The 27,156-nt window shown below is 42.0% G+C and overlaps 6 protein-coding genes across 6 annotated transcripts; 3 read left to right on the top strand and 3 right to left on the bottom strand.

Moving 5' to 3' along the window:
* Nucleotides 1-7,115: 7,115 nt before the first annotated feature.
* Nucleotides 7,116-7,947, bottom strand: LOC131285052 (farnesol dehydrogenase-like). Its single transcript, XM_058313915.1, has 2 exons — nt 7,381-7,947; nt 7,116-7,289 (listed from the first exon to the last, which is right to left on the bottom strand). The coding sequence occupies exons 1-2, from the start codon at nt 7,945-7,947 to the stop codon at nt 7,116-7,118; spliced, it is 741 nt and encodes a 246-aa protein (XP_058169898.1).
* Nucleotides 7,948-8,611: 664 nt separating this feature from the next.
* On the bottom strand, nt 8,612-9,833 carry LOC131281009 (farnesol dehydrogenase-like). Its single transcript, XM_058310264.1, has 2 exons — nt 9,267-9,833; nt 8,612-8,931 (listed from the first exon to the last, which is right to left on the bottom strand). The coding sequence occupies exons 1-2, from the start codon at nt 9,831-9,833 to the stop codon at nt 8,761-8,763; spliced, it is 738 nt and encodes a 245-aa protein (XP_058166247.1). The 3' UTR covers nt 8,612-8,760.
* Nucleotides 9,834-10,363: 530 nt separating this feature from the next.
* LOC131282625 (farnesol dehydrogenase-like) lies at nt 10,364-12,043 on the bottom strand. The gene is made up of 2 exons (XM_058312140.1): nt 11,477-12,043; nt 10,364-10,555 (listed from the first exon to the last, which is right to left on the bottom strand). The coding sequence occupies exons 1-2, from the start codon at nt 12,038-12,040 to the stop codon at nt 10,382-10,384; spliced, it is 738 nt and encodes a 245-aa protein (XP_058168123.1). The 5' UTR covers nt 12,041-12,043; the 3' UTR covers nt 10,364-10,381.
* A 3,024-nt stretch (nt 12,044-15,067) lies between these two features.
* On the top strand, nt 15,068-15,885 carry LOC131283605 (farnesol dehydrogenase-like). Its single transcript, XM_058312783.1, has 2 exons — nt 15,068-15,634; nt 15,712-15,885. Exons 1-2 carry the CDS (start codon nt 15,068-15,070, stop codon nt 15,883-15,885), a joined length of 741 nt encoding a protein of 246 aa, XP_058168766.1.
* A 1,085-nt stretch (nt 15,886-16,970) lies between these two features.
* On the top strand, nt 16,971-19,961 carry LOC131294033 (phospholipid scramblase 2-like). The gene is made up of 6 exons (XM_058322080.1): nt 16,971-17,111; nt 17,180-17,263; nt 17,324-17,366; nt 19,110-19,600; nt 19,674-19,832; nt 19,902-19,961. The coding sequence occupies exons 1-6, from the start codon at nt 16,971-16,973 to the stop codon at nt 19,959-19,961; spliced, it is 978 nt and encodes a 325-aa protein (XP_058178063.1).
* A 2,651-nt stretch (nt 19,962-22,612) lies between these two features.
* Nucleotides 22,613-24,595, top strand: LOC131294032 (phospholipid scramblase 2-like). Its single transcript, XM_058322079.1, has 4 exons — nt 22,613-22,676; nt 23,764-24,260; nt 24,330-24,464; nt 24,536-24,595. The coding sequence occupies exons 1-4, from the start codon at nt 22,613-22,615 to the stop codon at nt 24,593-24,595; spliced, it is 756 nt and encodes a 251-aa protein (XP_058178062.1).
* The last annotated feature ends 2,561 nt before the right edge of the window (nt 24,596-27,156 follow it).

Below are 27,156 nucleotides of genomic sequence, written 5' to 3'. Positions count from 1 at the left end.
TTTATCGTACAACGAAACACTGTCGCACAGTACACAGTCCTACAAATACATTACATGTAAATCTATAGCAATCGCTGCCTAATGTTTGTTACTGTTGTTTTTTTTTTATAAACCCCAGGTACGGTAGTCTGTACTGTAAGGAATTGTGCGCTTACCGCTCATCTCCATTTTTCATGCGTTTACTTACAATAAACGCACAGGATCTTAAAGCCAAACCAAATCACTAGGACACAATCAATGCAGAAAACATTCAGTAACTTTTATTGCGGAGCAAGGTTCGATTTTCGCTAGCATATTTGTTAGGATCTTTATGAATTATTGTGGTGGTGAAATAAATGTTGCTTATCGAAAATCTAAGCTGAATGTATCGATCACGAAATGTGAAGTATATAAATAAAAGAAAATTTTCTCATAAGTTAATGTAACATACTTTTTCATGTATTTATATTTTAAAGTTCCTTTAGTTTTTTTTTCAATCATTCAATGCGTTTCCACTTCACTTGTTGATTCACAATCTTATTATTACTCCGCATTGCCGCATTGTACCTTCGGCGTACAGTTAGGGAGGCCACTTAACGGGCAAACACTGGCACAATTCCTTTGACAACCCCATACAAAATAATGATATTTGATTCTTTTATATATTTTGTGTATTCGTTTCGTCGGCTTCCCTCATTATGTATGCATATCTGCATCTTACGATAGAGTGTCAATGTGTTGTGGGATCTTGAGCAAAAAGAGGAAACACGCTTCTTTTTGTGTGCGAACAAATGCGAACATGCCATTTTTGGGAGGCAAGTTGTTTAAATTGAATGTGGTCGGTTGCATTTTGCGAGGGGTTTGTTTGTTCGGAGTTGAGTTTCCTTCACTAACACATGAAAGATAAAGCACAAGTTTTTATTTTTTATTTTATGCTTTTTGGTAACGCTTCCCTTACCAGGTTCACGAGCGCATCCCAGATGTTATAAAGCAGTGGAAGCCTTTTGTGTTTAGAAAAATTTAATACAATGGTTTTGAATAGTTTATTCGAATGGTAGATTTTGGTTTCGTATCCTCTTGCCTACGCCACAATCTTTCCAATTGGTTTGCATCAAGATGTCAGAGAGCGGGCTTAAACCGGATCCAGACCATGTGAGGAATGAAGTTTTAATCAGCCTCCAACCCCCAGATAACATACAAACGAGAAACGCAATTCTCGAATTATCCCAACCGTTGAAAGTGGGACGATACATATATGTTTCGCAGTAGATGCATCGAAATCAAAAGGAGAATCCCTTTCTAAAAAGGGTTGCCCGACAACGTTAATGTTTCTTGGCACAAAAAAATAAAACTTCTACCATGCTCCTCCGTACCAGCGGAAGAGCCGGTTATGCTTTTCGGAGCGTGTATTTCCTTCGTGCACATACATAAACGCGAAGGTAAAACAACTTTAACGAGTCGGAGCCAGGACCCGATGCTTTCATTATTATTTATTTGAGTTACATTTTGTGTGCCCCTTCCTTCCTTCTGGTTTGGTTGCCAAAAATACTGGTTTTCGATCAGAAAAGGGCAGCGCGTAGGAATCCGTTCGGCACACGCTGCAGCGTGAAACTTCTTCCATTTGTTCGAAATTCATCAGTAGGGACGCTCTCGATGGGTTTAATTTTGTTTTCAGTTTTTTTTTTATGTTTTATCGTCGCCGATCGGTTCCCTTAAAAAAAAAATCGACTGTGCAACATCGTCAAACGGTGTGGACAAGAAAATTTAAAACACAGCAAAAAACGACGGTTCGCAATGGACGCGAGACCATACAAAATTGCAAACCTTTTCGGCGACCAGCGCGCGATCGTGTACGACGGTCCCGTCCCGAAATGGTGGAGAAGCTAACGAAATCGACGATTGCATCCACCTAACGATCGAGTGTGATCGTACCACGGGAATTTTTTCAGAAATTAGAACATTTAAATGAAGTTGTTAGCGCTAGCGCGTTAGCGACAAACCATGGTATGCATACGAGGCCTAGCCTAGCGTCGCTGCGAGCGATCAAAGAAGGCTCTAATTTCATTAACGAAGTTTATGAAAATTATTTAGTAGAAATTTAGAAAGATTTCGTTGCTAAGAAGAAGCCACCAAGAGAGGACAAAGTAAATCCTTGTAAGAAAATACCTCCTACAATAAATTGTTGCTTTTGTCACGTTGGTAATAGAAGTATTTTTCAAATTGAATGATTAATTGGACGTAAAGGGTAACAGATCTTTAAAAATAGTTCTCCAGCACTAGAAGGTATATTACAGTTCATAATATTATGCACTTATACATTACAATCCGGTTCTTATATTTTCACTATGTCACAGCCATATCAGAGACTTCGAATAGTTCAACAATGTAGCTCAAAACTACAGTCCTTGTTTGCGGTGGTGCTATTCCGACCTCGCTGGATGGAATTAAGAAAATAATCCGTTGCCATGTGCAATCTAGGTAAGCTTTTTTAATTGCATTGAATTCTAGTTCTATTTTGTTATTTTTACAATAATTGTGTATTCGACAAAAGGCTGCCTTAGTTATCATAGAAATAAAAATTGGTACAATTGAAGTTCAACAAAATGGTTCTCTTTGTTACATTCAATGGTACTTTTAATGGATAACTTTTTAAGTTTTATCTTGTGCTGGGTTTGTTGTTTAACTGTACATTAAGGTACGACGACGTAATTTATAAAAGAAAAACTTATAATTGGTAAGCGAAAATGTTTAAACTGCAATCTCTCAGTTGATATCAATACTGCAACGATACGGATCGTACCGCTTTCCCATCGCGGCCCCGTTACCAAAGAACGTACCGCGTTGCCTTCCTGATATTCGCGAATGTGACCTTAGCTGGGTTGGTAGGTAGGCCCGTCGTGGTTGTTGTGGCCGTGATGGCGCTGGCTGTGGGTGGACGGACCTGCCGCCAGATGAAGATGATTATGACGCTTGGTTTGGGGATCGTTGTGGGTGAAGGTGGAAATGCTATTCGCTCTATCGCTCCTTCCCTAACTACTAACGTGCTGTCCGTGATGTTTCTTCCTCTTACTTCCGCGTTTTTAACGTAACCCGCACGTTCAGCTGTGGCTTTTGTGTGCGCGAAGCGTGAATTTTATTTTGGGGAATCGCACATCGCGAATTCGGGGGGAAAAAAATTTGGAAAACACAAAAAAATTGTTACTGGAATAGGAACAACACACACTGATACTGGTCCAGCGGGTGTGGGACTTGCTCGGTCCGGTCACACCAACACCATCGGCCACGCAGATGCAGCGTTTCGGGGGAGCATAAGTTTTGGGGATCGCGCCTAAGTAGATCTTGTTTGCCAATAATGAACCCTTCGATGTAAATCGGTGTTCGTTTGCATCGATTGGTCCTTTTACTCTTTCTGGTAAAGGACATGTGGAAGAAGTTATTGCATACAACTAGTAAAACGAGGTTTAAACTAAACATACGATTACTTCCAAAATTTCCACAAACAAACGAACAAATTTTGTATTTTGTGGTTTTTACGAAACTGTCTTATTTGTAGAAAAATCTAAATGAAATTTTGTAAACATTATCTATTACAAGTACGAAGCAAAAACAAACAAATCATCCATTAAATGGCGCTTGCTCCAATCAGGCGAGCTCCATGTTGATGCTGCCATGGATTATGCTCCCGTCGATGGGCCCCACACATCAGCGAGCATACACATCTTGGCCTGCGCCGTCGGGTGGTGGTAGTAGTGCGTCCGTGTGGCATCCGCCGCAAAGTGCGTCTCGTTGGCGTACATTTAATGTGTGTTGTTCTTCTTTCGCCGCGTTTCCATCTCCGGCTTCGGCTTGTTTTGCGCGCCGCGATTCTTTTGCCCGGCCGGCCGAGACGCCGGGTCCCCGTTTTGGGTCGCGACAAGCCGGCGAGTTTCGGGCCGTTTCAGTAGTGCCTTCGACGTCCGTCGGTAACGCAAGCGAATCCAGTTCTCCTTCGGTGCGCCCGGGCTAAGGTTTTACTGCTTTTTTTCCCTCTTATACTTTTCCTGAGGAATTTTTATACTCGCCGGGAGTGTGTGCAGTGTTCTTGTGCTCTGGTCGGTGACTTTAAGTTTGCTTATCCCACGGTTTTTCGGGTGTACGATCTTCGTGGGCGTTGCCGGTGGGAATAAAGTTTCCCCCAAAGTGCAGTGATTTTTGGCGAACTTTTCCAAGTGACACTTTGGCGAGTTAGTTGCAAACTATTCACAAAAAACATCTATCACGAGCAAAACGTAACCAGTTGGTGGAACATTCGCAACAGGTAGGTGGTCGTGTAATTTTCCAATATTATTGTGCCAACTGTTTTGACTAACGTTGTTTAAATGCAAATAACAATTTAAAATAAAAAAAAACATCCACCATAAATGGCCACATGGCCAACCAGTGAGTGCATATATGTTTTGTTTTTTTTTTCTCCCGCACGCATATTCAAACTACCAAATTTTTCAACAAAAAATAAAACACTCGACGGACGGGTGTTTCTTACATTCACTCAAAAGGCGCAGGCAGGACTAGGGTGGCCTGTGCATAAATCATTCTGTCTTGTGCAAAGCGACCAATTTTTTGCTTCCTAACTCCGTCTTTTCAACCATGTAGGACTGGGTTCGTTTTTGGTGGGGGATTTTGAACAAGCAGGCAGGAAGATTTGAATATTTTCTGGTAAAAAAAACGACAAAGAAAAAAGCATCAGCAAGTTGGTTATAACAATTAAATTGGATTACTTCGATCAGTTAAAAACAAAGCAAATACGAGTGATCGAATGCCATAATTATATTTTAATATATATTACTCAATGCACTCTGTCATGTTTTCTTTTTTTGCAACTCTTTGGAAATTATGGTTTGTCAATATTTTTAGTTTAACAGTACTGCCACAAAATAAATGTTGGTACAATGCGTCAATCAATGTTAATTACGCATCAATACGCTGATTAACATAGGTTATTTACGTTGGCGAAAGTCGACGATGCTAGTGAATAACATAATTATTACGTGTTTTAATCAATACACTCTGTCATATTCTGATACTCTTAAGAAGTTAATGTTTATAAACATGTTTTATCATATATTTAGCGAACTACCAAATAAGACACATTATAACATTGACCCAATCATTGTTAATTACGCATCAACATACTGGTTAGTTTATTGCTTATTTACTCTGGTGAGGGTCGATAGTGTCCAGCAAGATTTATAGATGAATCCAGTATAAACTAGGAAGTTGTATTTACTACGACTATGCGTCATTCTTGATTTTTGGACGCTACGATTTTCTCCTTCTTCCCACTGCTGCCCTACCTTGTGAAAATGGTGTTGATTTTCCATCAAACTGTCCCGCCGACGTCCGTGAACTATCAAAATGGATAACAACTCCTCTACGACAGCTCCTCGGTCGGGTTGTTTTTCTATTCTAGTTTTCCACTATTTCGTGGACATGTCCCAAACGGTGATGGACAGCTTGATTCGACCGATGGCGCGCGTAGCGAATCCAGTAGCGAATGGACCACACCCTATATTCCACGCGATGGGAATCGAATTGCCGAATGAAAAAGAAAAAAAAGCAACAAATACCACACAGCCGAAATGGAGTCCAGCTTATAGTTGCACACTTCAGGCACAGACCGTCCATACAGACAACTATGCAAACCACTATGGCAGTTCCAATCGGTAATCGGCACATCTATCGTTTTTGGCCACCGCAACCAACCCTGTGGCGCCCGTTGAGAACCGGCACATGTTCGGATATTCGTGCACATTTGAAGGTTACATGCTGTTATGCTTCCGCCCGGTCGGGCTGGGGGTTTGGTTGGAAAACGATGCCTGTGCCTCCCTGGGGCGAGGCGTGGTAGGGGGATGAAGAAAAGAAAAACACAACCATACACCCATACGCACCCATATGGTTCCCACTCAGCAACACTTTTCCTCTCTTTGTGCAGGAATTTTTCGGTTTAATTAAAGCGACACGGCCTTGCACCCGGCGGCCACGCTGACGCCTTTGCGGATGTGCTTTTGCGCCGAATTTGCTGCGCGCGTAGTTTAAAAATGTGCCAAAGCAAAATGTGCTGCTCATAATTTAGATCCCAAACGGCCCCCTTTTTCGCGAGCGGCGGGAAAATATTAGGCAGTGTTTTGTTTGTTGCGTTTGAGTAATGGAAGGTTTCTTGTTCTTGCTATGCTTCACTTTCATCCACTTGCGGTGCGATGCGGAGGTTATCTTTATTGCCTGCGGGGAACTTCTAGCGAAAGGTTAAGCATTTACATTCACTTTCTATCGCCTCAAAAACCATCGTTTTTTTGTAGGTTTTTTTCATAAACCATCTGCAAAAAAAATGCTGCTGGCCAGAAGTCAAGAATCATTACTGGTACAGCATCGGGCTGCTAGGCGGTGTTTTGTTTTTGGAATGCACAAACATGATTTGGCGTCTTTTGCCTGGGACCAGATTTGCTGTTATCTTCGATCCGCCAGACGAGCCAGTTAGTTGCAAATGAAACCGAACAACACGACATATGCCGTGTAACTTTATTATCAGCGCCAGAATGCGGTTCTTAATCGGAAGCAAGTAGCGATAGGGGATGGGGAAGGTTGCACCTTTTTTACCATGCGAATGATAATGCACTTTAACTTGATTAATATTAAGTAAATTTTGTTTTCACATATTTTCGTAGCATATTTTCAATTCTTATATCATACTCTGTAACAATATTGTTGTAACATATTTTCAATTCTTTTCTAGTGTGTTTTGGTATGATTGAACGGTAAAGTCACACATTTCATATGAGATGATTCAAATTAATCGTTTTTGTTAGAAAGTATTTTGATATTTTAAGGTTATGATAAAAAATGGTTCGATCATTGCTACTATTTTTTTCAACTGGCTATATTAGTTGGGTTGCGTAAAAGTACAAACCAAAAAAGAGCTCCCCAAACATAAAATTAATTACTGTTTGATAAAAGATTCGACTACTACAGTTGGAAATTAATCCGATTAGTTGAAGTGTGGTGTATTTTAGTTGAACAATATTTTTCTTGCTGCAAATTTCACTTTACTCCGTCCCTGCGCACAATCGTGTGTGTATGTGGTGAGGTTGGCGACCACTGCATTACAACATCTCACCAACCGGTCTCAACATGAGCTCGTGGACCTGCACCCTCGGCGGGGTACCGAGCACGTACAGAAGAGCGTCGGCAATATCCTCCGGCTCCAGGATGGGCGTGTCATCGTTCAGAAGTGCGCTCGGAACGGCTTCCGTCTTCACGAGCCCTGGGCTGATGCTCTACAATCGAGTGGACAGGGTGTTTTGATTCGTTTAAACAGTACTGGAAAGTACTGGAGAGTCAATACCAGCGTCTAAGACCTCCACTTACCGTAACTTTGATTTTAGTTCCAGCCAGGCGTAGCTCGTGGCGCATCGTTTCCGTGAGTGCCGTCACACCGAACTTGGTCGGTGCGTAGATGTTGAAGCTTGCTAATGGCGGAACCGTGTGACCGAGGACACTGTTAATGTTCACGATGTGTCCGTCAACCGAGCGTGCTTTCATCGATTGGAATGCTTCCCGGCTGCAGAGGGCCAAGCCCATCAGATTCGTATCGACCACCTGGCGCAGTTCCGCCGTGTTATTGGGCGTGAAAAGCTGAACTGAAGCACGGGCAACACCCGCATTGTTGACCAGCACGTCCACACCACCGAAAACCTTCTCGACGTGTTTAAACGCTGCCAGAATGTCCTCCTCCTTGGTGACGTCACAGTGAAATCCATGGAGTCTACCAGCCGCTTCGGACGGGAGTTCCTTCTTTAACTCATCCACTCGTTCCACTCGCCTTGCCAGCCCGATCGTGATCATCCCGGCGTTGGCAAGGGCTTTCACGATCGCTGCACCAATTCCGGAACTAGCACCGGTCACTACGGCCACTTTTCCTACCCAACGATCCATCGTTTCCGCAAAGACTTCCGACCGACGTTATCCAAATTACACTAAACTGTATAAACTTTCGCATAGAACCCTAACCTTCTGATGACAGTTATCTTATCTCCGATGAAGGAGATTTTGATAACGGCTCTGTTATGCATGCAACTAGTAAACGATCCACTTATCGAAAAATCCAGTCGAAGATTAAACATCAAACTCGTTAAACTTTATCGGAGATAGGTGAGATTGTATACTGTTACCCTGGGCATTATTTAAGTTTATTCCGATTCAACACGAGACCTGAGTGATTTCAAGCTTCTTTTTCGATTCAATTATTTTGAGGAATTTAATTAATTTATACAAACTACATGTATAAATGAAAAGAACCTGACGTAGAACAGGATTGGGATACATTAGCGCTTTTATTAACCTGGTCGCCTACGCATTTTGGATGAATCACACAATTTAGAAAAATCGTCTAAAAGTTGTTTAAGTCTTAAGCACCTACTTAGTATAAAAAATGAAATATGCTATCAGCCGAAAGTGGATGCGTTGTGAGAAAAGAATACCTTCATCGGATGGCGCAGAGTTGTGAAGAAACGTCTATAGAAAGTCGCACCGACTTCAGCAGAATCTTCCCTTCTCGTTGCATATAAATTCACCACTCAGGGGTTTTTTTTCTCGCGTTTTTATTTATTCTTTCATTTTTGAGGCTTGAGTTTTTCTCATTTTCTTTTTTCGAATTCCCAAAATATGCAACACCCATACACGTACACGCGAAACCGGGTAACCGTGCGTGGACGATTGTGGATGCTGGCGGTGTTCGCCGATACCGCCTTACATACTTTCGCCAACCGGTTTTATGGTCAGCTCGTGAATCTGCACACGGGGCGGCGTGCCGAGCGCGTACAGGATCGCGTCCGCAATGTCTTCCGGCTCGAGAATCGGCACTGTGTCGACCGCGAAGTCGCCGATAATCTCCGTTCGCACCAGACCCGGGCTGATGCTCTGTAAATGACACCGCAGATATTGTATTATGCAACGGCGGAAATGGGTGCGTTATACGGACATTATTTGGCAAATGGAAGCTTTTTTATCTTTGAAGTATGTCGATTTTTGAGGATCATTCAATACATATTACGAAGGATAGACAAAACACTAGCAATGAAATAAATTAATGTCCCATTTGAACGACATAAGAACTGAATATTATGCTTGAATAAGAATTAATTGAGAGCCTTCACACGAATGCTTTGAATATGATGGTTTTTGAAGAATCACTCAAATAGTTCAATTGTGCTTCGGTAAGCGTCAGATAAGATAAGACACATATTGACACTCACCGTGACTTTGATTTTGGTTTCCGCTAACCGAAGTTCATGGCGCATCGTTTCCGTGAGTGCCGTCACGCCGTACTTGGACGCCGGATAGACATTCAGCGTGCCCATCGGTAGTACCGTGTGGCCGAGGATGCTGTTGATATGCAGGATATGTCCATCGGCCGAACGTTTCTTCATCGACTGGAACGCTTCCCGGCTGCAGAGGGCCAAACCCATCAGATTCGTATCGATAACGTCGCGCAGAGCCTGTGTATTATTCGCGCTCAACACACCGATCGTGCTTCGGGCAACACCGGCATTGTTGACCAGCACATCCACACCGCCGTACACTTGCTCGACGTGCTTGAACGCCACCAGAATATCGTCCTCCTTGGTGACGTCACAGCGGAACGCGTGGAGTCTACCGGCCGCCTCGGCCGTGAGCTGCTTCTTCAGCTCTTTAATGCGATCCACTCGCCTCGCAAGCCCGATCGTGATCATCCCGGCGTTGGCAAGGGCTATTACGGTCGCTGCACCGATTCCGGAACTAGCACCGGTTACTATTGCTACCTTTCCTACCCAGCGGTCCATGTTTGTGGTGTTGGGGAATGTTTGTTGTGCTTTCTTGAAATGAGGCACACCGCTTGTGAGACGCGATCACTCTTCCACGACGGACGATTGATGACTAGCCTAAATAGTGGCGTCTTCATCTAAGCAATGGACTGTAAAACTTAGACAAGCAAATTACATCTCTGCACTATCTAATCTCAGTGTGCGTTATCGATAACACTTTGGGGTTGTGAGCAACGTGCAACGCACGTCACGGTGAGTTGCGTTCGTCATTCCTGGGTGTAGAAGGGAGGCAAACGTCGGTTTGCATTGCAGGCACCTGCATGATTTCACTGTTCAGGTTTTTATGGTCTAGATGAGTTTTCTATCAGATGTAATCAGAGAGTCTTATTGGAGTAGTAGTAGTGTTGATTTCCTTTACAATAGTCGAAGCAAAATAATAGTCTGTAGTATAGCGCGGCATTTTTCTTCTATTTATTTACTTTAAATTCTTCTAAAAATTTGGTAAATCTACATTTTTAAACTTGACCAACAATACTACACATTCGTGACTAGCACCGTTCGTCACCTTACACACGTTCACCAACCGGTTTTATGGTCAGCTCGTGAATCTGCACGCGGGGCGGTGTTCCCAGGGCGTATAGGATTGCGTCCGAAATGTCTTCCGGCTCTAGGATGGGCCACCCTACGACTGAGCTGGGATCGGAAATGATCTCCGTCCTAACCAGACCCGGGCTGATGCTCTGCAAATGAGAAAATACAAACAGATGGAACTTGAGAAAATGTTCTCCGTCATAGAGAGAGTACCTGAAATCTTTAAGATATCGTACTTATTTATTTTGCAAATAACATTCAGCAACTGACAAACATTCGTCCCAACACTCGTGCTCACCGTGACTGTGATCTTAGTTCCTGCTAATGGCAGTTCGTGGCTCACTGTTTCTGTCAGTATCGTCACATCATACATGGTTGACGATTATATGCTAGCTCTTGAACGCCAATACCATGTGACCGAGTATACTATTTAAATACACGACATGTCCGTCGACAGAGCGACGTTTCATCGATGGGAGCGCCTACCGGCTGCAGAGGGCCAAATCCATCAGATTCTTATCGATCGATCGAAGCACTGTCGATTTATTCGCCTATAGTATACCGTCATTGTTTCTTGCCATTCCGGCATTATTAACCAGCACGTCCACTCCCCCGTAAACCTGTGACGTGGACAAAATCTGCCAGAATATCGTGACATCACTGCGGAATCCATGGACTCTACCGGCTGCCTCAACCGGGAGATACTATCTCAAGCTCTTCAATTTGTTTCACTCTTCTTGCCAACCTGATTGTAATCATTTCTGCGATGACAAGGGTTTTTACGGTCGCTACACCGATTCCAGAACTAGGACCACTTCTCCTACCCAAAGATCCATGTTTGTATCGGTTCATTATGTTTCGTCTGACAGCAACCAACTTGACGATCAAACAGGTAATCCTGAGGAGCTCTTTGATATGATTTTGTTATCACTAGAGTCTGCCCTAAAAACTACACAAAATGTTCTTGATAAGTATAACAATACAACAATCTTATCACGCACCTGCCCGCCAGCTGGTTAAGATAAGAGAGGATCGTAACTTCAACACACACCAACAACTGTGTTACTTACCGTGACTTTGATTTTAGTGCCGGCCAATCGGAGCTCGTGGCGCATGGTTTCGGTAAGTGCCGTCACGCCGTACTTGGTGGCGGCGTATATGTTGAGGTTGTTCTCTGGAACGTTGTGGCCGAGGATGCTGTTGATGTGCACAATGTGTCCATCGACCGAGCGTCGTTTCATCGACTGGAACGCTTCCCGGCTACAGAGGGCCAAGCCCATCAGATTCGTATCGACCACTTGGCGCAGCGTTGCGGTATTATCCGCCTGCAGGACGCCGATCTTTCCCTTCGCTATTCCGGCATTATTGATCAGCACATCCACACCACCGAAAACCTTCTCGACGTGGGCGAAAGCTGCCAGAATGTCCTCCTCCTTGGTGACGTCACAGTGGAATCCATGGACTCTACTGGCCGCCTCGGCCGGGAGTTCCTTTTTTAACTCATCCACTCGTTCCACTCGCCTTGCCAGCCCGATCGTGATCATCCCGGCGTTGGCAAGGGCTTTCACGGTCGCTGCACCGATGCCGGAACTAGCACCGGTCACTATGGCCACTTTTCCTACCCAACGGTCCATCGTTCTGGTATAATATTTCCGCTAAAGCGTGTGTAGATGTTAAACTTGCCGTTTGCGCCCGATCAGCTCGACGATCGATTTACGACTGGCTCCGAGATGCTCGGAACGATTTGTACAGGAAAAAAAAAAACAAAATCAAAGAACCGTATGTGAACTCGAAACCTTATCTAGCCGCTTACTCGCTGCTACGCATCTGCTAGTGTGAGTTACAGTCGTGTTTAGTTTATGTCCCGGGTGAAAGCGATAAAGGCCCCATGGGGAGTTATGCCAAGTATGGTTGGGGCAAGATTGGCAATTTGAAAATATATGCATATATTCGCTTGAATATGCATGTGATTTGAAGTAACGCTGGAAAGAAAGAGAAAGGAGACTACCAGAAGGGGGTGACACATACGTTTTGATACGACACATGGGTTTAATAATAAAAAATCTCTTTGTTTTGGATTTGAACAACATTTCAAGTAACATATTTTAGGTTTGTAAACCATATTAATAAAATATTACTATTTTAAAGAAAGTAAGATCATGTCAACATTGAAAATTAAAATAAAATTAAATGGATTTGGAATCACATTACGAAGGCCCCAGAATAAAAAATTTTTTCAAAAACACTCTCCAATTGAGAACTGCCAGGGTCCGTGATCGTAAATGTTTAAACCTTTCAACGCCCTTTTATAGATTCACACGTTTGTCGAGCTTGAAGCGCAACGCACACAACGGCAACAAATTTAAAACCATCGGTCGTTGTCAGTGGGCCATCATGTTTTAATTACCAGCATGTATCCATACATACCGTAGCTTGCCCCGAATGTATGCTCTGATGCTTCCAGGGTAACTGTTTGGAGAGGAAAATAGTTTTTTTCTTCTATTATTGAGAATCATGCTTCCTTTTTTTATGTTTACTTCGGCGTCTAACGGTCGAGCGGTGCTTGTGTAAACAATTACATGGTTCGAAAGTGTTTATGCTAAATAGTAGCAAACGAAATAAACCTACTCTGCGCCGGGTGTTTCCATTGTGGCTGGTTTTACGCGGCGCGGACTAACCGACCGCAGGGGGGGCCTCGAACTCGCTGTGGACATGAGCAAATAATTCCTATAATACATGTACATTCTTTTAACCGAAAATTTGGCTGGTCCAGGTCAAACAACTAAGGATAAGTGCTGTTCTCGTATCGTTTGCCAAGCAGTTACAGTTACAGTTACAGTTTGTTTATTTCTTTCGTTTATTTTCAAAATATTTCTATTACATTGGGTTTACATAGGTATCGGATTGAAACACAACATACATATAATATTGCTGCAATTTGGTGGCTGCTAAAGTTTAATACAGGAAAGAAATATGTGCAAAGCAGTCACAAAGTCTTGTGGATAATTTTGCTGTATCCTATGAAAATCGAATGAATGAAATCGATCAACATTGAAATAATTAAAAGATCATCCTAAATATGATCACTGAGACCCTCAATACCTTTCAAATTGGTGGAATAATATTTACTACACCAAACAAGAGACGAAACATATAACAGCATTATTTTTTAATGGAAAGGAAGAAGAACAAAACCATACTCCTCCAAAAGTAGCATCAAGTTTGAATTTCAAATGTTGTGATACAGTACAGTTTCAAAGATGTAATAAATCGTTATCCGTTTTAAATCGAGATGCTTGTTTAAACGCTTGGATACTTGTAAGGGAGTTGGGTTTAGCTATTATGTTTATTGACCAAGTATGAAATAAAATAAGCAATCATTTGTTTTATTAAAAGTGAATTTGTTATGGCCAAAACCGTAAAGGGCCTATGTTTGACGGTTTGTTTGCACAGCCATTATTCTGGAGCAAACATGTTGGATGTTGTGAGATACCTAGTGTTCGACGAATTCAACTGATGTGGATATTTTAGTATTCTGTCATCCATGGAGAAAGGTTAAACATTTGATTGGAAGGCTGGTCACGGACCGTACTGCGGGACTTCAAAATACGACAGAAGCAGAAGAAGGCAAATTGCCTTAATTATTTCAGTTTTTCGACCAGAAGGTTGATTCAACTGGCCACATAATTAAGAATAACTTAGAAAAGATAGCCATTGCCATTCGGTATCGTTGATCGTGGCCATCCGAACAAAATCATCAACGCTCTATTAGAAAGCTGGTTTTAATAAAACGTAATTGAGCAATCATTTTCAACTGGCTTTTTTTACTTAACACCAGAATCCAAATAGCGGTCATTTTGATCGAAATTTTCGTTTTCAATATTTCGAAAAAGACTAAATATTTCCCCAAAAACAAGGCTTTTCTTAAAATCAAAGGTTTTTTAAAAGAAAACAATTTCTACGAATTAACTTGACCAGTTCCGAATGCTTTTTAGCGGTATTTTTGACCGCACTTTTAAAAATTTTTTCGACGTCTTGAACGGCTACTTTTTAGTATATTTGTTGCGTCCTGCAACAGTTTTCGTTTCGAGTTTCTTTCTATTCTCTAAACACTTGTCCTTTTCTACTTTCTACTTTCTAAACACTTGTCCTTTTTTATTCTCCGATTCAAGTGACTCGAGTGTTAAAAAATTTACACGTGTTTTCTTGATGGCTGGAGTCCCTTTTATTTCCTTTCTAGGTCCTAGAGTATATCCTTGACCAGCTAACGGACGCAGCATCTCACCACAACTCTTAAGCCTTTTCCTGATAGCTCCAACCGGTTTCTTTTGAACCGCCCGAACGGGCCGTTGCTTTCACAACAATATTAGTTAACTGTTGATGCACCTCTCAATCACTCTGCTAGGTCGGTGTAGAGCAAAAAAGCTCGAGTAATGTATTCTAGTGCTAAAGCTAATGTGAGCTAATGTTTAATGACTAGGGAATGTTTTTCAAGGCCAAGTTTACTGCGTTGTTTTCCCATCGCTGGACCTTCGTCCGTCATGTTCCCTGTTTGACGAGCACTTGATAGTTGCTAGATATATATGTATTGCTTCGTTTACATATAAAAACCCTTCGATTTGTGCGAAGTGGCGTTAAAGTCTGTGTAACGTCCGTCCAAGATGGAGCGTTGGGTTGGAAAAGTTGCTATTGTTACCGGCGCAAGCTCGGGCATTGGTGCGGCCACAGTGCAGGCGTTGGCCCGTGCCGGCCTAATCACGGTGGGACTGGCGAGACGCGCGGAACGCATCGAAGCACTCCGAACCGGTCTACCGGCGGAAGTGGGCCACCGGATTCACGCGCACCCGTGCGACGTAACGGACGAGCGATCGATTCTTGGTGCGTTCGAGTTCGTGACGCGCCAGTTCGGCGGTGTCGATGTGCTGATCAACAATGCCGGCGTGTCGAAACCGACGGTCACTCTGCTGACACCCGGCAATACGGCCGAGCTGCGCACCGTGCTGGACACCAACGTGCTGGGGTTGGTCCTGTGCACCCGCGAGGCGCACCGCTCGATGAAGGCTCGCTCGGTTGCGGGCCACATCGTGAACGTGAACAGCATCGCCGGCCACAAGTACATCGATCTGCCGAACCTCAACGTATACGGTGCGTCCAAGTACGCCGTGACGGCGATAACGGAAACGCTGCGCAACGAGCTGCGGCATGACAGCAGCAAGGTGAAGGTCACGGTATGTCTTGGCATAGCGGAACGGAGGCTGGGATATTAAAGCAAAAGCAGTACTATATGTTTTCCGCATCCTTGCAGAGCATCAGCCCGGGTATCGTTCGGACGGAGATGATCCCGGATGGGTTCCCAGTCAATGAATTCCCCATGCTTGAGCCGGAGGACGTTGTTGGGGCGATCCTGTACGCTCTGGGCACTCCCTCGCACGTGCAGGTGCATGAGGTGATCATTCAACCGGTGGGGGAAAAGTTGTAGTGATCAAATCGATTGGACGTTCTGGGCATTGTGGTATCCAACATTTTCCAAATAATTTTCTGGTATAAGGTTTACATGCACATTTTTTTTAAATATTTTATTTTACCCAAATATAACATTTTATAAAAAAAATTGCATGTAAACCTTATATGGGAAAAAGGAAAAAGAGTTCCAGCCGCTTCGAGAACTTCATCGACGTTTAAAACGGCGCTAGCGATCCGTCAAGGGTCTTCGCGGATACATGACGACGCGGTCTGAGTTCTTGGTTACTTCTTGTGTGTGTTTGACAAGACACTGACAGATCGCGTCGTTATCTTATGATAATCAGAAATTGTTTGTCTATAAAATATAAAATGAATAAATCAAACGCGAATCATCGGGTACCATTTGAATACAAAATAAACAGTTAATAAATATTGATTGTTCATTTTACTAATGACATTTGTGAAGAAGCCAACAAACTTATGAATGGATTGGATTATATTGTTAAATTTACATACCTGTATTTTATTATTTTTCTATGCCCTTAAAAACTAAACGATAAGAACATTCCGTTGTGAATGCACTTCAACAACGTGTCGTGTGAAGAGTCTCCACGATTACGCATATTCAACTTAATCGGCTCGATTGTATAATCAACAGCACGTGAAGCTACTAACGTTCACCGGCCGGTCGTTAGTATCATCTGCTGAATCATTGAGCAAACTTGAGACACGTGCGACGATTAACGCGACTAAGCTGAAGTGAGCTGGAGAAATAATTCCTCTCGTAAGCCTGGGCTGCCGCTGCAATTGCTAAATAGTCACAACATTGATATGTGATCGTAGTACTATTGTTGCACAATAAAAACCTATCACAAAAGACAGACAAAACCTACAAATCATCCAAAAGGAAAACATTGATTGCAGTATCGGGTGTACGGTGTCGCTTCCCATTGCAATCTTTGTTTGGAAATGTTTCTTCACCAGTGTTTCAAAATACCACACCGTAGTGCATCGGTCAATGGCAGATTAGTGTTAATTTGCGCCATTCTCTCTTTATTCGCCCCATTTCAGTTCATCGGCGGACATTAAAAATCCAGCAGCATGTCGGCTACTCCGGAAAAAATCCCCCTCGAAGAGAAGCAACAGCAAGCGGGCGGTAATCAGCTGTATCCGTCGGTCGGACAGGATGCGAACAATCCGCTGCTGCCACCGGGTTCACCGGGGTATCCATCGGCACCAGCGGTAAGGGTGTAGCGCGCATTTTCCTCTTACACCAGTTGAAACTCCTTTCGCGTGGATTGCTTTTACAGAACGCAGGACCTCCAGCACCGCCCGGATACATGGCGGTGCCGCAGACGAACGGTATGAGTCCTCCGATCATGATGCAGCCGGGAGTGCAGATGCAGATGCAGCCGGGCATGCAGATGCAGATGCAACCGGGCATGGTGATGCAGCCCGGCATGGTCATGCAACCGGTGCTTGGCCAGCAGCAAGTCAGTAAGTATCGTTCTTTTCTAAAAAGATAAAGCTAATGGTTAAGCAGATTAATTAAAAAGTATTCATAAATTTTACTCAAATACCATAGTGACATGTGTATAACATCATCCTTGTTTATACACTACCCTTGTAGTTTAAACTCGTTTTGTCGAAAAAATTTTCTTTATAACTTTTTTTTAAATTTATTTCATAGACTAATCCACGACATATATTGATGATTTGAAGAACGGTTCTAAATCATTGCTAGCTGCTCAACCGACGTTTATGCTGCGGTTACGCTCTTCACCACTGTTTAGTGATGTTAGAATTATTTTTCAAATCCTTAGTCAGTTCTCATCCTACAAAGCCTCTAATCTTTGTGTTTTAAATTTTTCCTAAATTGTTTGATACCCTTTCGTCTTTTGTTTGTATCAAACAATATTACATTTGACATGTCCTAAATAGAAATAGGAATAGAATTAGGTGCAAATAAAAATACGTCGGTTTTTGAACTACATTAGTATGTAAAATGTTGAATTCATTGCTTCATAAACCTTAGTATATTTGTTCCATTTATTGAATCTTCATATATTCATTATTGTTTATCATGAATGAGCGTTTCTATACAACTCCATTACTCTACTTTTAGTTTTAAACTCTATGGTGATCTTTTTATAACATGAGGTAGATTAAAATTTCAACTGAGCCAGCTCCTATTCGAAGGATTTATCGAGTAGCTTATGGTTTCTCCTCAAATGCATTTTTTTGAAGGGCAACTTCATATCGATTCACTTTTATTGCTTAGTTAAGAGTTAGTACTTTACACAAAAGAGAATACAAAAGAAATGTAACAGTTCTTTTTATTCTATTAAATGGTCTCATTTCGTAACAAATCATTTACATATGTGGTTGTAAATGTTTTCTTACGATAATTTAAAAAGTAGCTGTACTTTCGCAAATTATAAAATCATTTGCCAACCATTATACAACTAATCCGGGATCGAAACATCTAAAACACCAAGCTACCGTGCACAATCGTCCGTCAAATGGCTTGTATTGTTTCTCAATGCACTCGATACGGCCGTGTGGGGGAAAAAATCGGCAATGATAACACACAATCCCTCAACGACTCGCAAGACAGGCCATCTCGTCCGTTCCACACGCGGGACCACTTTTGCTGGTGTACCAAGATAAGGTGTACGTGCGCTGTTTCGAGGGGTGTTTTAAATGTGAAACTTCCGATAATAATTGATAGATTCCATCCAACGGCGAATACAAACCCGCCCGGTCGGCCGCTGAAGACAGTCAGTGGACGCGTGAAACTCGCCCGCGCAGGATGGCTCCGGGATCGGGGAAGAAATGTGCCCAGCAATATTTCGTCAGCTGCGTTTCGGTTGATCAGTTGTGTGTGAGGGACGAGGAAGAGTGCTCGGGTAATACCCGACAGCAGCGACCGGGGAAGCGAAAGGATTATGTCGCCCGACGGATGGCGATCGTAGTGTGGCACGTGCTGGAGAAGAAAATGGCCACCTGTGGACGGTACCTTCGAAGAGTGCGTTTCGGGAAGCGCTCGCCGGATGGATCGAGGGAATGTGTCCTGGAGGCACCCGAGGATAGGGGAAAGAACTTCGAGAAATTAATCACGGACGAGGAGAAAAGGTCCGGCACTCTGTGGCTGTGTGGTGTAGAATAAGATTTGTTTTTAAGCTGAAAGTCGGTGCTTGGGAATGGTTCGCCTAATGGTTTATCGTTTTCCGCTTGCAGCTGGATGGATGCCTATTCCGCAAGGCATACCCAACTGTCCGCCCGGCTTGGAATACCTGACTGCTGTTGATCAGCTGCTCGTGCACCAGCAGGTGGAGCTGCTGGAGGCGTTCACCGGCTTCGAGACGGCGAACAAGTACGAGATCAAGAACACACTCGGCCAGAAGGTGTACTGGGCCTTGGAGGACACCGGCTGCTGCAACCGGATGTGCTGTGGTACGGCCCGCGCCTTCGACATTAAGGTGCTGGATAACTTCCAGAACGAGGTGCTGCACTTCCGGCGCGATCTCCGCTGTCAGTCCTGCTGCTTCCCGTGCTGCCTGCAGAAGCTGGAGGTATCGGCGCCGCCCGGTACGGTCATCGGTACGGTCGAGCAGAAGTGGACTCTGCTGCGCCCGGAGTTCAACATTAAGGATCAGCACGGTCAGACGGTGCTGATCATTCGCGGTCCGTGCTGCCAGTGTTCCCTGTGTGGGGATGTCAAATTTGTTGTAAGTGAACATTTGATCCGCAGTCGGTGGTAGAGCGTCACACTAACTACTCCGACTTCCATGTTCCCCCCAGGTGCTCTCCAAGGATGGCACGGAGGTCGGTAAAGTGACCAAGCAGTGGACCGGATTCGTGCAGGAACACTTTACCGATGCGGACAACTTCGGTATCAACTTCCCGATGGATCTGGACGTCAGAGTGAAGGCTACCATGTTGGGCGCGCTGTTTTTAATTGTAAGTCTCATCGGCTGGTAAAAAGTTGACCCGCCTTAACTCCAAACCCTGTCGTTTGGCTCTTTACAGGATTACATGTTCTTCGAGAGCAACGATAAGAAGAAATTGCCCCGCCGTGGCCTTCTGTAAGCAGACGGACACGCTTGAGAGCAGCTTGAGAAGACGCTATCAGCTGATGCTTTGTCGTTCATACCATACCACATGGGAGTTTCTATATATGTCGATTATCATACTCGATGACCAGTTCAGAATCTTAAAGTTTCTCCAATTAATAAGGGATCGTCAAACGTCGCGGAAGTGAATTGTCAGGACAAACAAGTGACGAAACGGAGTTGCATTTACTACTCAGGATACAAGTGCCGCAACAAATTTACAAATTGTGAATTTAAACTATGACGAATGTTTCAGCTTTGGACAAGTTTACAAGTGCTTCTACTAGCTACTATTGATGTTTAGGAGGTCGAGAAATTCGGATTTAAAGTGCATGAAACTATATTCAAACTTTGTTTACTCTGAGGGCATATTTTGATTTATAATTACTTTTGAAACGCTAACCTTGTGCACTATTAGTTAAGATGTACGTCTATGATGGTTAAAAACCATTCACTCGATCTATTTCAAAGATGCATACACATCTATTTTTGTTAGCGTAAGTGAGCGGAGAAGACGTGGAATACTCAATCAATGTTTAGGTTGCCATACGAAAAGCTTCGAACTTGGTTTTAATTCAAAATTTTACAGATAAACTATAGTGATAAACAAATAGAAATTGAAATTTGCAAGAAATATTTACAATGGAACAAAAATCTGGAAACTGCCAAAATGATTTAATAAGAAAGAAGAAGAACGGTTATCTACCTACCGGAAATACGCCACAAAATATTGACCGATTTCAATGTCACGCAGAAAACATTGTATCGCTAAGCTGCCGTATTTTTTGAAAATATATAAATCACGTTAAAAAACAAAATTGTATTTCATCTGCTTGAAAACGAATAAAGAGAAATATATATTTCATAATATTAACTTTCAGTTTTTTTTTCGTTTTGCTTTTGAACCATTTAGTATCTTTAAAAATCACTCCGCCACGTGTTTGCATAAAACGGAGATTGATGGGACATGAATTTTAAATGTGCAATAATTTTTACGGACAAGTGAAATGTTGTAAGCATTCAGTCTCCTAAAAGTATACTATCGTACAGCACCATCGATTGTGCCAAGGTAAATATAACAAAGACTACAGAAACATTGGACAACGCGGTGTTGAAAACGCTATATTTTTAATAAAAAATCCGACGCAAATAATTCGAAGAGTAAACTACTGAGGATAAAGCGCATTAACGACTTAGTTAATATGAAAAAAAAAAAAAATAAAATTGTAATAAGGGTTTGTCCGTAGCGAATAAATCGAACGAACAGCACTACCGGAAAAATGAGTATCGCACACTCAAGTTAACATTTTGCGAATGCTGTTCATCGTCGGCAGCTTAACCCGGAGGAATAATCCATTGTGTACAATATTAACGTAGCAAAAGTTGTTTTGCGATGGATCTACCAACTTCCAACGTAATTAGCCGGCTTGTTTAGACCGTTTCAGTTGTTCCGTGGATGTCTGTCGGAATCGTGCGTAAATTGTACGTAGTCTCCATTTTGCCGGTAATGTTTAAATTTCAATGTGTATAGTGGTATTTTGTTGCTGATGCAATTACAGACGTACCCGGTAAAAAATAAGCAAGACACAAATTTGAAGACATAAATGGTTATTGGGGGCTTACTATCGTTCCGGAACAATTATTATATATTTTTACAGATACAAGTGACTTTCCATTTTTATTTAATTGTTTTTGATTGATGGTTTTTAATTGGCATAAGTGAATAAAATTTCAACGGGGTAAGTAGGTAACTTCGGTTTGAATTTTTATTGAAGTACTGCCATTTACACTTCATGAGACGATGTACTTACAAAAAGGGGAATTTGTACGTGTGTGTATGAAGATTTTTTTATGTGGAGGAAGAAGGTACATGAGGTTGGTTAGCCTCGTGGCTATCAGGTGCCTCGTTTGGTAGGGTAAGGATAACAGCTAGCATTTTTGCTATTTTAGTTGATTTTTCGACGTCCGCCGATCACATCAAGCAAGCGAATCTAGCCTCAGTTTTTGTTTGTAACTTCTTCGAGCGTGTGTTTAGTGCTAACTTTACCCGTCCGGTATTGGAAGTTTAATTTTCCAGAGGACATTGTGGGTGTTCCCGAAAGTGTAGCCATTTATCATTAGAACCGAACCTGAAATTTGTACGATGTTCAACATTCTTTTATTCGAGCTGCATTATGTATCAAGCAAAGCGTATGGTTGAGCCAATTCGGCAGGAGAAGCTGATATGGGCAGATAAGAATAGATAAGAGCAGATAAAAGTACACTTATTTTTCTACTGAGTACCTTTGAGTACCTCATATTCAACGTTTCGGCTTGCTTTACGCGGTGCATTGCCTATCATCCACATGGAATTGGTGCGTACCGAGGTTCTTAGGTGGCTAAATCTGAAATACATCCTTTTGCGTGAAATAGAGTAACGGTAAACCGGTTTTACGATTCTTACAACTTCAAAAGCGTTTTCTTCAACCAGTTCTGAAACCAAATAAGAAATTCTACCTCCTTGTTGGCTAGCCCCGAAGAAAAGCAAACACCTGGGAGGCAATAAGCAAGATTTTTTTGTCGGGCAAGATATCCACTACTACAACAGTGCACCATCTCGGAGAATTGTTTTTCTTATCCGAATAAAAAATGAGTCCACCGATCACGACGCAACCGGGCATTCGGATGCAACCGGGGGTGGACATGCAAAATAGTAAGTATTACAAATAATATTTTTCTCAAACCAGTATCTATCAATATTCGTGACTTGGTCTCAACTAGTTAACGTACTTGATGTGTAACGTGTAACGTATATAATACTTTTGATAATTAATCAATCAATTGTTGCCTTATGAGACAACAATTTTACATTGCGTGCATAGCCGTAGTGAAAAAACAAACAAACCTTTTCGATTGATTGGCATTCATGAATATATTTTTAGGTCGTAGGTAGAATTGAGAGTGATGAAAAAATAGTCATGGCTTTTCTCGTGTTTATAATTGAAAGCCATGAAAAATAAGGTCAAATTTGCGATAACGCTAGTAGACCGGCCAGTAAAGACACAGAAAACAGGTTGCATGCCATATGAAATCAACTATCATTCTCTTTTAATCAGTCTCATGATCCAGTTTCGAAGATCCAATTTATGTGCGCAAGTCTGAAATCAATTAACCTTATTTATCATAGTTTATTTTACAACTAATACAAATCTCAAAACCAAAACAATATTATCAAGCTATTGACTAATTACTTAAAACAATCAGTTAGTATTTCACATAGACAAAAACCATAGTCTAGTAAACCACCCGGTGAGACCACTGACAATGCCCGATATTCGGCATCACCAGCAAATAAATATACCGACTGCAGCCAAGAATAACTCTCATTGACCTGTTTGTGCCATCTCTGTACCCAAAAAACAAGAATATATAGATGAATCTAACCAGCTAAATTCGGATAAAATTTCTAAGTGAAGTGAAGTGAATTCCACATTATGTCGTAAGTTAGGGGGTCACAAAGCGAACTTAACAAGTTTGCCTCAGATTTGATTTTTCGCGTTCTACTTTTTCATGGTGTCGAAACCACTGATGCTCAGGGATCTTGATTTTATCTCAACCATCAATAATTTAATTGTTTATCAAAAAGCCATATCGTAGAAATGCATAATTTGAATAGCACTCTTCATAGGGATATGGGACAGAAGTTGAAGTAATTCAAGAAGGTCCAATTCGTGAAGAAATCCTTTTTGTTTTATTTTTAAGAACCAATTTATGATTTTCTTCTTGTTTTCTACATTTAGCTGGTGTGATGCCTACACCGACAGCCATTCCCCACTGTCCACCCGGCTTGGAAAACCTGTATGGTGCAGCTAGGCTGGTCATGAACCTCGAAATACCGCCGGAGTTTGTCAGTTCCACCGAGTTAGTGAACAAGTACAAGATCTGGAACACACTCGGCAACGTAGTCTACTGCGCGGAGGAGAAAGCCAGTCGATGTACTCGGTGTTGCCAGGGACCCACTCGCGCATTCGACATAAAGGTGACGGATAGCTGCCAGAACAATGTGCTGCACTTCCGACGCAATTTCGTATGTTGCCCATGTTGCTGCTTCCCGTGCTGCCTGCAGAAGGTGGAGATATTATTACCTTCCGGGACGGTGCTCGGCACCATCGAGCAAAAGTGGACTCTATGGCATCCCGTGTTCGACATTAAAGATCAACACGGACAGACGGTGCTGGTCGTTCGAAACTGTACCCCATTTGGCCGCTGTTCCGAAAGTGCGGATGTCATATTTTATGTAAGTCAACTTGGGATCTAATTGCGTTGTTGAGCATCGCACTAAAAACTGACTCTAATTTATCTGCAGGTTTTCTCCATGGATGGCACAGAGATTGGTAAGTTGACCAAGAAGTTTGTCGGAGAGAAATACTTCAGCATCACCTTCCCCATGGATCTGGACGTCACGGTTAAGGCTACCTTGCTGGGAACATTGTTTTTGCTGGTAAGTGGTACCGATCGGAGGAGAAATGTTTAACCCACAGTTCTTACATACTTATGTTTCTGCCATTAAAGCATTACATGTTCTTCGAGATGTACGATAAAAAGCAAAGACCCCGCCCACTATGTCTGTAAGCTATCAGAAAAGTTTAAGGATAGCTTAAGAAGCAGCACATACGAATTTTTCCAATTAATAAAGCATCGCAAAGAGACCATCGGAAACAAACTGTCTGGACACACAAGTGGCTCAAATCGAAAGTGCAGCAACATACATTTACATTATGATTATTAATTGTGCATTACTTTTAAAACCTTAATCTCCTGCAGTTTTACCTATCCTAAGCCACTATGATGGTTTAGAACCAGCCACATGATCTTTTAGGGTGTTGTAGATGCCATGATAATTTTTTAGTATTTGGTTTTATTTCTAACTTGCCCGGTAACGCCCGAACTTGAAGGCGTCTTCAAGTGTAATGGGAAAAACTCAAATCGAATATCCATTTACTCTTAAATATGCCACTAATTTGAATATCATGGTCATGCCATTATACTGATAAATTGATGTACTGTTTGAAAATATATGAAAATAAACATTGAATATGTTTTTAAGCAAACAGAGGTACATATTTTTGACAGATAAGTTTCATATTGACTTCACTTGTTACTTTTCCTGTCGTATTATCAATTAAACTATTAAAACTCATTCATCATTAAGGTCTTTCATATGGTAAAGTTTCGTATTTCGTGTTTATTTGCATCATTTGTGCCAGCTATGACTGAACAAGATGTTCAATTTAATTCATACACATGATTTACGATTCAAAATTCGTCTTTGATTACAGGTATTCAATGAACAGGATCCGTTTACAGTACCAGTAGAAACTTACATGATCGTGCAGTCAGTGTGTATAACACGTGGAAATGTCAGCTACTTTTTTGTTTTTTCAACAGCAGCATTATGACCATATTGATAATTTTAAGCTGGTGCACTAAGAATTTTCCTAGGCACCCTATAAGATCGATGGGTGACGTTTATACGCAAATCATAATCATCAAAACCCCTTGAGACGCGATACGCGGTGAGTTGTGGGCTATTTTAGTTGTGCCTTTGATATCCGGCAGTTGCGCAAAGGAATTCAGTCCTGATTTTGGTTAGTATTTTTAGTATTTAGTGTAAATAGTATTATTTTGGCTTATTCGTAACAATTGTGGGTGTCACTGTTAGAAAATAAGCACCCATCGAAAGTGAAGGGATGTTTGATGGACTTTTCCTGTGCATTACCAAACCTTGCCGATCACGACTCAGCCGTGCATACAAACGGACATGGTATTGGGTGAGTATTATTAGTTAAGTATTAAACTAAGTAATATTTATTTATTTTTTTAGGAAGCAAAGTATGGCCCGCGGGCTAAATCCGGCCTGCCAACTGATTTCATCCGGGCCATAAGAAAATTAGACAACATACATACAAAAAAACACATTTATCGGATTTGTTCACGATGTCACGCTTATTTCTTGCCAAAAACGAAGATTAACATTGTTCAACGAGAACCCTCCCGTTATACCATTTTTTAAGTAACTGTACTTTTTAGAAAGATGATACTCTATTAAAAAGGGTACTACTTTGAAAGCATTAAGTCAGTGTTTAAGGCCTCTGGCACGCGATTTCAGTTTCCTTTTAATCATCTGGCCCTTTTTAGGCAATGTATGCCGACCCCTGTTCTAGATAATTGAATAATTTTTCATACAGCATCGGTTGTTTCTTCATGCACATGCAGGGACACACATAGACATAAAACTGCATCGCGCAAATTTAATATGCTGAATAAACTGAAACTTATTACGATCGTGCTCGCGTGGATCGTCACGGTGTGTATCGTAAGTATGCGTGTAAACAGCTTACGATTCCAACTGGTTGATCATTTGTGAATGGTCTCACAATCTCAATCTGAATGTACCAACATTTCTAGGAACCGCGAATGGCGTGCATATACACACATCGTAAAGATCAGAAAGCATACACTTGCACTATTGTTTGTACAGTAGACTCCCGACCATTCGCGGCAATGAGTATCGCAGTTACCAAAGGTAAGCCAAATTTGTGGATAATCAATCAAATGGGACAACCATTCACCAATTGGTTCAAATTAATATTTGAAAAGGAAATTATTTTTTTGTTTATTTAAACAAAAAACTCAATTTTCCACATTATGTAAATGAACTATTTTACACCCGGCACAGTTGATCGAATTTCTTTTTTCTGTGTATAATTTTTTTCGTAACCGAGTCATTGAATAAGTTTGTGATAGACGGAAAAAATGTAATAAACAATTCTGGAATGATCGCGGACAATCGAAAGTCTACTGTATTTCTAAATAAGATAAGATGCACTTGTGCTGTTCTCCCGGTCACGATCTTACCGGACGTCGCCAACCCATTGAGCCGCGATAAGCTGGCAAGTTTTGCGCCGTTTTAGTTGTGCCATTGACGTCCGCGGTAACGTAGGTAAATACAGTTTTGATTTTTCTCAGTCCGAACATCAGGGAATTTTCATTCACCAAGAGTGCGTACAGTGTACCTGTGGGGCGTCTGTGGCGTAGAGTTTGGATTGGTGGTTCATTTTAGGAGTCACGGGCTGCATCCAAAAGGGAAGTGAGTTTTGACGGACTTTGTTCAGCGCATTGCAAGCTTACTG

The sequence above is a fragment of the Anopheles ziemanni genome, chromosome 2 (genome assembly GCF_943734765.1).
Source record: "Anopheles ziemanni chromosome 2, idAnoZiCoDA_A2_x.2, whole genome shotgun sequence".
Taxonomy (NCBI): Eukaryota; Metazoa; Arthropoda; class Insecta; order Diptera; family Culicidae; genus Anopheles; species Anopheles ziemanni.
This window is presented reverse-complemented; position numbering and strand designations above follow the sequence as displayed.

Bases quoted from the DNA above. Each gene is read 5' to 3' on its own strand.
- LOC131281009 (XM_058310264.1), bottom strand. From the start codon at position 9,833: ATGGACCGCTGGGTAGGAAAGGTAGCAATAGTAACCGGTGCTAGTTCC. The intron at 8,932-9,266 runs GTGAGTGTCAAT...TGTCATTTACAG, and splicing joins AAACCAAAATCAAAGTCACG to AGCATCAGCCCGGGTCTGGT.
- LOC131294033 (XM_058322080.1), top strand. From the start codon at position 16,971: ATGTCGGCTACTCCGGAAAAAATCCCCCTCGAAGAGAAGCAACAGCAA. The intron at 17,112-17,179 runs GTAAGGGTGTAG...TTGCTTTTACAG, and splicing joins GGTATCCATCGGCACCAGCG to AACGCAGGACCTCCAGCACC. The intron at 19,833-19,901 runs GTAAGTCTCATC...GGCTCTTTACAG, and splicing joins TGGGCGCGCTGTTTTTAATT to GATTACATGTTCTTCGAGAG.
- LOC131282625 (XM_058312140.1), bottom strand. From the start codon at position 12,040: ATGGACCGTTGGGTAGGAAAAGTGGCCATAGTGACCGGTGCTAGTTCC. The intron at 10,556-11,476 runs GTAAGTAACACA...TCTCATTTGCAG, and splicing joins GCACTAAAATCAAAGTCACG to AGCATCAGCCCGGGTCTGGT.
- LOC131283605 (XM_058312783.1), top strand. From the start codon at position 15,068: ATGGAGCGTTGGGTTGGAAAAGTTGCTATTGTTACCGGCGCAAGCTCG. The intron at 15,635-15,711 runs GTATGTCTTGGC...GCATCCTTGCAG, and splicing joins GCAGCAAGGTGAAGGTCACG to AGCATCAGCCCGGGTATCGT.
- LOC131285052 (XM_058313915.1), bottom strand. From the start codon at position 7,947: ATGGATCGTTGGGTAGGAAAAGTGGCCGTAGTGACCGGTGCTAGTTCC. The intron at 7,290-7,380 runs GTAAGTGGAGGT...ACTCGATTGTAG, and splicing joins GAACTAAAATCAAAGTTACG to AGCATCAGCCCAGGGCTCGT.
- LOC131294032 (XM_058322079.1), top strand. From the start codon at position 22,613: ATGAGTCCACCGATCACGACGCAACCGGGCATTCGGATGCAACCGGGG. The intron at 22,677-23,763 runs GTAAGTATTACA...TTCTACATTTAG, and splicing joins GGGGGTGGACATGCAAAATA to CTGGTGTGATGCCTACACCG. The intron at 24,465-24,535 runs GTAAGTGGTACC...CTGCCATTAAAG, and splicing joins TGGGAACATTGTTTTTGCTG to CATTACATGTTCTTCGAGAT.